General features: G+C 43.4%; 1 protein-coding gene across 5 annotated transcripts in view; it reads right to left on the reverse strand.

The window, feature by feature from the left end:
• Positions 1-7,767, reverse strand: part of mitf.S (melanocyte inducing transcription factor S homeolog) — a 163,943-nt gene extending 156,176 nt beyond the window's left edge. For 3 of the 5 annotated variants that reach the window (XM_018259304.2, XM_041591124.1, XM_018259301.2), the window contains exon 1: positions 7,526-7,766. In XM_018259304.2, coding sequence (XP_018114793.1) covers positions 7,526-7,629 — 104 coding nt within the window. In that variant the 5' untranslated portion in view covers positions 7,630-7,766. Of the gene's footprint in view, positions 1-7,525 lie in introns of all 5 variants that reach the window. The other 2 variants (XM_018259302.2, NM_001172190.1) reach the window with 2 other exon arrangements.
• Positions 7,768-8,354: the final 587 nt, after the last annotated feature.

Consider the following 8,354-nt stretch of genomic DNA (forward strand, 5'->3'; position numbering starts at 1 on the left):
ATCCTCTGCAAAGACCCCCAGAAGCCACCTTGTAGAAGAAACACTGTTGAGACCCATCATGGAATCCAGAGAGGATGCCACTGCTGAGACTGGCCAAGTTGGCCAACCACCAATAGGGTTGCAGCTAGAAGAGTATTTTCAGAACTGCAGTCACTCCGCATTCTGAGTTTGTACCTGCTACATTCTCAAGGGTGTAATTGGGCCCTTAAGTAGTTGCACCTTAGAGCAAATTTAAGGATATTTGTGAGTACAAAGCATTAAAGTGATGCTGACACAAAAAAAAAATATTTTCAAAATATTAATTATAAATAGCATTCAAAAACAATATTATGACAAACACCAAAAAAGTATATTTTCTGCTGTCAGTATCTCTTTAAGTAGGCAAATGCAATCTTTATATTTTGTTTAGTGCCAAGAAAACGTTACATAAGTCATCAGTTATTATGGGTATTTTGTTTGGATGCCCCTTTGCTGATGAGCAATTGGGCATCACATGACATTAACAAACTGCAGCTAATAAACATTGTAGGCACGGCAGAGGGCTGCTAAAGTTAGGCTGGTGTCTAATGACACAGTTATTATTTTTACTCCCCTGGTAAACGCCTCCAACATCAGACACTGCGAGCTTCCCGAAAATACTATCCATGCTATAATCCATCAAGCTAGAACTGGAGGACAGAAGGAGAATCACTTAGCAGTATTCCAGGGAATCCCCTAGGCACATTTCTTTTCTGAACCCTTAATTCCAGATTTCAGTCCAGTTCTGTAGCAGAGCTCCATGTGTACTTGAACATAGAAGAGGCCAAAAGCTTTGTCTTCATTAATCCTACTTGATAATCACCTATATTTAATCAAATAAACTGTACCACTTGCCATATTTTGAGAGCCCTGTGCAGCCCAAGTTATGTGCTTCTTGGTCCCAACCTGCTTTACATCTAGCGCCTTCCAGTGCCAATAGCCTTGGAGAACACCCTAGGGTACATGCCAACAGAAGAGCAGGCTTCTAATTGCTTAATCAGCCTAACCAGATCATGTCCAGTAGATCATAACTGGTTCCAATATAAGTTCTATAGTATTATCTAGTAGTATCTATGAATAGCTATCTTGCACCAGATGCTGGAATCTGATGTTGTAAGTTGGGCAATGCCATAACATTTACAAAGCTACAAATCAATAAGCAACAATTTAGCTGATAGAGTTTACAGATCACTTCTTTCAAAGCAAACATTTTTTTTGGGCCTATGGGGTGTTAGACCATATATAAAGTTTGGGATTATTACAACATTAAATTCTGGAATGGTTAAGGTTGCGTGGTATAAACCACCAGCTGTGTTGCAATTGGTGGGTTCTAGTAACCCTCTGAAAAAATCTATGAGAAGGTCTTGAGGGCATGTTTTGTACAGAAAGGTTCCCAAAGAGGTGAACTGCTCTGGGAGAGGGGTGGGTGTAGTGGAAGGTGAAGCCTTGTAAGTTACTTGTGCCTGTGTAAACCTTGAGCTTCTCTGCCAAACAGGTCTGGACTGAGAGTCAAAATAGGCCCTGGCATTTCAGGTACACAGAGGCCCAATCAGCCCACACAGAGGCCCAAAGAGCCCTCACCAGTCCACTAAATACTGACTTTCTATGGCACCAAACGAGTGGTTTGAGTGGAAGGTGAGGCCGTAAAGGTTACCTATGTCTGGTATAAACCTTAAGTTGCTCTGGCAGGGGTGTAATTGGTTAAAGGTGATGTTCCTAAAGGAATCCAAGCAAGGAAATAACATATTGAGCAAAGCATTGCTTGGAGTGAAAGGTGGAGCCCTGAAAATTACCTATCCCTGGTGTAAATCTTCAATAGTATTGGTTGGAGTTCAAGCTGGAATCCTAAAGTTACCTATCCCAACTATAAACCTGGAGGTGCTCTAGCAGACAGGTGGTTGTTATGGAAGGTGGAGCCCTGAAGGTTTCCTATCCCTAGTATAAAACTTGAGTTCCTCTAGCAGGGAAGTGGTTGGAGTGGAAGACAGAGACCTAAATGAAACCTATTCTTGGTATAAACCTTGAGCGCCTCTGGCAGGTGGTTGGTTGGAGTGGAACCGTGAAGGTAACCTATTCCTGATATAAACCATGAGCTCCTGTGGCAGGGGGTGGTTGGAGTAGAAGGTGGAGTCCAGGGGTGTAAAAAGAGCATGCCGCAACCCACACCCATTCTTAACCCCCTCCCCCGCCAAAAGCTTGCACCGGTGTGAGTGTGTCAATAAAAAAAGAAGAATGTCTGTCTGGGGGATTTGAAGGCTATAGAGGAAGTAGACCCTGCTTCCTCTATAATTACGCCTCTGGTGGAGCCTTGAAGTTACCCTATCCTTGGTATAAACCTTGAGCTGCTCTACCAGGGGAGTTAAAGATGGAGCCCTGAAGTTACCCTATCCTTCCTCTAAGCCTTGAGCTGCTCTGCCAAGGGAGTTAAAGGTGGAGCCCAAACATTACTATATCCTTGGTATAAACCTTGAGCTGCTCTGCCAGGGGAGTTAAAGGTGGAGCACTGATGGTATCCTTAGTATAAACCCCTGCCAAGTACATTTTGATGCAATTGCTGGAAGTTTCACATGCTCTGGAACCCCCGAAATATCCATCTCCCTTTAATAAACCATCATGTCGTACAATTGCTTTCTCCTTGCACATACTGTATCTGCCTGGGGTGGGACAACATCCAGTAAATTAATGCAAACAAAATTGCTGCTGGATTGTTAGGCTGTGCTCCATTAAAACAATATGAGTATCCCTGGCATTGGAATCCAATTGTTCCCAAACAAAGCAATGCTTGCCTGAAAGAATTATAGAGGAATGCAAAAAAAGGCAAATCATGGTGACCTTAACTCCGACAGTAAAACAATCCCCATGAAAGCTTTGTGTCCTGCCCGGGAAACTAAGGCTGGATAGATATAGTGTACAACACTTTGCCAATATAACCTGCAATGTGAGGACATATAGACTGTACCTTATATAAACTGTAATTAATTTACTTTTGTGATGTTAAACTATCATAAACCAGAATTATACAGACACAAACTAGCCCTTTGTGTTCTGATTGCCAGCCTTGCTGTATAAAATACTATAGTATTAGCATAAAAGGTTACTAGAAGTCACAAAGATCCTCCATGACTTTTCAACCAATAAATACCACTATATTTTACAAGAGAGTTACATTATGCAATAATATATTTTGCACAGCCCCATTAATAATTAAGCGGAGTTATCTAACCTATGGCACAATGGATGATGTTGAAGAGCACTGGGTTTCTTTGCTGTCATCATCTCTCCCTACTATACCTGGTATCCCACAGTCACAATCCCTTCCCAGAGACTATTATCCTCTGTTACTATAGGCACCATCTCTCCCTACTATACCTGCTATCCCACAGCCACACTCCCTTCCCAGAGACTATTATCCACTGTTACTATAGGCACCATCTCTCCCTACTATACCTGCTATCCCACAGTCACACTCCCTTCCCAGAGACTATTATCCACTGTTACTATAGACACCATCTCTCCCTACTATACCTGCTATCCCACAGTCACACTCCCTTCCCAGAGACTATTATCCACTGTTACTATAGGCACCATCTCTCCCTACTATACCTGCTATCCCACAGTCACACTCCCTTCCCAGAGACTATTATCCACTGTTACTATAGACACCATCTCTCCCTACTATACCTGCTATCCCACAGTCACAGTCCCTTCCCAGAGACTATTATCCACTGTTACTATAGACACCATCTCTGCCTACTATAGCTGCTATCCCACAGTCACACTCCCTTCCCAGAGACTATTATCCACTGTTACTATAGACACCATCTCTCCCTACTATACCTGCTATCCCACAGTCACACTCCCTTCCCAGAGACTATTATCCACTGTTACTATAGGCACCATCTCTCCCTACTATACCTGCTATCCCACAGTCACACTCCCTTCCCAGAGACTATTATCCACTGTTACTATAGACACCATCTCTCCCTACTATACCTGCTATCCCACAGTCACAATCCCTTCCCAGAGACTATTATCCACTGTTACTATAGACACCATCTCTCCCTACTATACCTGCTATCCCACAGTCACAATCCCTTCCCAGAGACTATTATCCCACTGTTACTATAGACACCATCTCTCTCTACTATACCTGCTATCCCACAGTCACACTCCCTTCCCAGAGACTATTATCCACTGTTACTATAGACACCATCTCTCCCTACTATACCTGCTATCCCACAGTCACACTCCCTTCCCAGAGACTATTATCCACTGTTACTATAGACACCATCTGTCCCTACTATACCTGCTATCCCACAGTCACACTCCCTTCCCAGAGACTATTATCCACTGTTACTATAGACACCATCTGTCCCTACTATACCTGCTATCCCACAGTCACACTCCCTTCCCAGAGACTATTATCCACTGTTACTATAGACACCATCTCTCCCTACTATACCTGCTATCCCACAGTCACAATCCCTTCCCAGAGACTATTATCCACTGTTACTATAGACACCATCTCTCCCTACTATACCTGCTATCCCACAGTCACAATCCCTTCCCAGAGACTATTATCCCACTGTTACTATAGACACCATCTCTCCCTACTTTACCTGCTATCCCACAGTCACACTCCCTTCCCAGAGACTATTATCCACTGTTACTATAGACACCATCTGTCCCTACTATACCTGCTATCCCACAGTCACACTCCCTTCCCAGAGACTATTATCCACTGTTACTATAGACACCATCTGTCCCTACTATACCTGCTATCCCACAGTCACACTCCCTTCCCAGAGACTATTATCCACTGTTACTATAGACACCATCTCTCCCTACTATACCTGCTATCCCACAGTCACAATCCCTTCCCAGAGACTATTATCCACTGTTACTATAGACACCATCTCTCCCTACTATACCTGCTATCCCACAGTCACAATCCCTTCCCAGAGACTATTATCCCACTGTTACTATAGACACCATCTCTCCCTACTATACCTGCTATCCCACAGTCACACTCCCTTCCCAGAGACTATTATCCCACTGTTCAGGCCCGGACTGGCAATCTGTGGGTTCTGGCAAATGCCAGAGGGGCTGCTATAAGGTGCCATAGAAAGTCAGTATTTAGTGGGCTAGTAGGAGCTGTTTGGGCCTCTGTGTACCTGAAATGCCAGTTCCTATTTTAATTCTCAGTCCGGACCTGCCACTGTTACTATAGACACCATCTCTCCCTACTATACCTGCTATCCCACAGTCACAATCCCTTCCCAGAGACTAGTATTCCACTGGTTCTATAGGCACCATCTTTTCAAAGACTATTATATTTTAAATAATGACAAGGCATTCTTAGCCCACCCTATCATATATGACAAACATACAGTAAATCAAATGGGAACTTCGTATAAACCCTGTGACCTTAAACATACAGTAACACAGAAAAAAATGGAAAATATTCTTGTAGAATAATGCAGGACTCATCCATTCCTAGAGCACAGCCTGAGGGGAAGTCCACCTGTGGGATGGATTGCACTGGAGGGTGTGAACACCACACAAAACAAACATACAAAGTACCCATCAATCAGCAGGGTCATAGCTCACTGAGTGCCTACAGAGCAGCATAGAAATTATACACCATTCCCAATAGTACAAATTGTCCTGCTATCCCACAGTCACACTCCCTTCCCAGAGACTATTATCCCACTGTTACTATAGGCACCATCTCTCCCTACTATACCTGCTATCCCACAGTCACACTCCCTTCCCAGAGACTATTATCCCACTGTTACTATAGGCACCATCTCTCCCTACTATACCTGCTATCCCACAGTCACACTCCCTTCCCAGAGACTATTATCCCACTGTTACTATAGACACCATCTCTCCCTACTATACCTGCTATCCCACAGTCACACTCCCTTCCCAGAGACTATTATCCACTGTTACTATAGGCACCATCTCTCCCTACTATACCTGCTATCCCACAGTCACACTCCCTTCCCAGAGACTATTATCCACTGTTACTATAGGCACCATCTCTCCCTACTATACCTTCTATCCCACAGTCACACTCCCTTTCCAGAGACTATTATCCCACTGTTACTATAGACACCATCTCTCCCTACTATACCTGCTATCCCACAGTCACACTCCCTTCCCAGAGACTATTATCCACTGTTACTATAGGCACCATCTCTCCCTACTATACCTGCTATCCCACAGTCACACTCCCTTCCCAGAGACTATTATCCACTGTTACTATAGGCACCATCTCTCCCTACTATACCTGCTATCCCACAGTCACACTCCCTTCCCAGAGACTATTATCCCACTGTTACTATAGACACCATCTCTCCCTACTATACCTGCTATCCCACAGTCACAGTCCCTTCCCACAGACTATTATCCCACTGTTACTATAGGCACCATCTCTCCCTACTATACCTGCTATCCCACAGTCACACTCCCTTCCCAGAGACTATTATCCACTGTTACTATAGACATCATCTCTCCCTACTATACCTGCTATCCCACAGTCACACTCCCTTCCCAGAGACTATTATCCACTGTTACTATAGACACCATCTCTCCCTACTATACCTGCTATCCCACAGTCACACTCCCTTCCCAGAGACTATTATCCACTGTTACTATAGGCACCATCTCTCCCTACTATACCTGCTATCCCACAGTCACACTCCCTTTCCAGAGACTATTATGCACTGTTACTATAGGCACCATCTCTCCCTACTATACCTGCTATCCCACAGTCACACTCCCTTCCCAGAGACTATTATCCCACTGTTACTATAGGCACCATCTCTCCCTACTATACCTGCTATCCCACAGTCACACTCCCTTCCCAGAGACTATTATCCCACTGTTACTATAGGCACCATCTCTCCCTACTATACCTGCTATCCCACAGTCACACTCCCTTCCCAGAGACTATTATCCCACTGTTACTATAGACACCATCTCTCCCTACTATACCTGCTATCCCACAGTCACACTCCCTTCCCAGAGACTATTATCCCACTGTTACTATAGGCACCATCTCTCCCTACTATCCCACAGCCATATTCCTACTACCACTATTGTCAGATTAATGAGCTTGTTCCAGGTTCATCCTATCTATAACTGCTGCTTTTTTAGTTCCCAACATGAGCAAATGTCTGGCCAGTGACCCCTCTAATGTATCATCTCAAAATTTCGCAATAGGCACAAATATGACCATTTTAAAGAACAGAATGTAAATAAATCCATATGGATCCTTTCAGCAGTTAATGGGATCACCCCATAGCACAGCAAGGAGTGCACGTCACATGAAACATATGCTGTTCTATAAAAACAAATCTTACATAACACTGAATGTCAGGAGCAAATAAGCCACAATACAGACTGATGGTAAAGAAAGTGCAAGAAGCAGCCTATTAAATAGGAGCAGTAGTAAGTATCACAGAAGGTGAGTTGTCCCCATGGAGCAGATGTCACTTACCTGTATTTCAGCGGTTGACTTTTCAGCTCATAATAGGTCTTGGGCTCTTCGTGAAATTCTTCGCCAATGTCGAAGTCAGGAACAATTCCAGATTCTGACTGCATTTCTGCAGCCCTGTGTCCTAGCGGAGTGTTTGTATGTAAAGCAGCTCCCTGTGGGTGCAACTCTCCTCTCTCACTGTCAGACACTGCAAACTCCCTCGTCCTTGCCTGCACTTAGTTTATACATACGGGAGTTTTTCCTCTGCTTATTGACAGTGTACTGTACTCCCGGATGTTGGCTCATTCCTGCCATCTAATGGAAAGCTCCTAATAGGCCTGGGCTTTGTGCCTGCTGTCAGCAATACAATGGACATTCTAAATAAAATAGTACTGGGTCTATTCTAATGACCGGCCTATAGAGTCCAGAACCAAAAATAAAAGAGACAAAAAGTTGATTTTTATTTTGGCTTCACACAGTGAAACACACACCCGGTGCAGCACTGGGGTCACTGTTGGCAAAGTTTTCGTTTTTTACAGCTAAATAAAGTGAACATTTTTTTCCGAACATAATTGTAAAAATGAGTAAAAAAAATTTCTTAGTAAACGTAAAAAGTTGATGTTAATGAAGGTGAATTGCCCTTTAAGATGAAAGTTACAGTTTCCCCAAGAGACCTGCTTATCTTAAATTGTTACAATTACTTATTTACTTATCTGAAATTGTTACAAAAGTTTCAAAGTGCACCTGGTAGCTTTTCTGGACTCTCCAAAAGTTAATTAAGTAAACATTGTATCTTTTTCTGGATGTTCAGTGAAGGATATCAAATAGAAAGTCGGGACATTTCAGTAAC

The sequence above is a fragment of the Xenopus laevis genome, chromosome 4S (genome assembly GCF_017654675.1).
Source record: "Xenopus laevis strain J_2021 chromosome 4S, Xenopus_laevis_v10.1, whole genome shotgun sequence".
Classification (NCBI taxonomy): Eukaryota; Metazoa; Chordata; class Amphibia; order Anura; family Pipidae; genus Xenopus; species Xenopus laevis.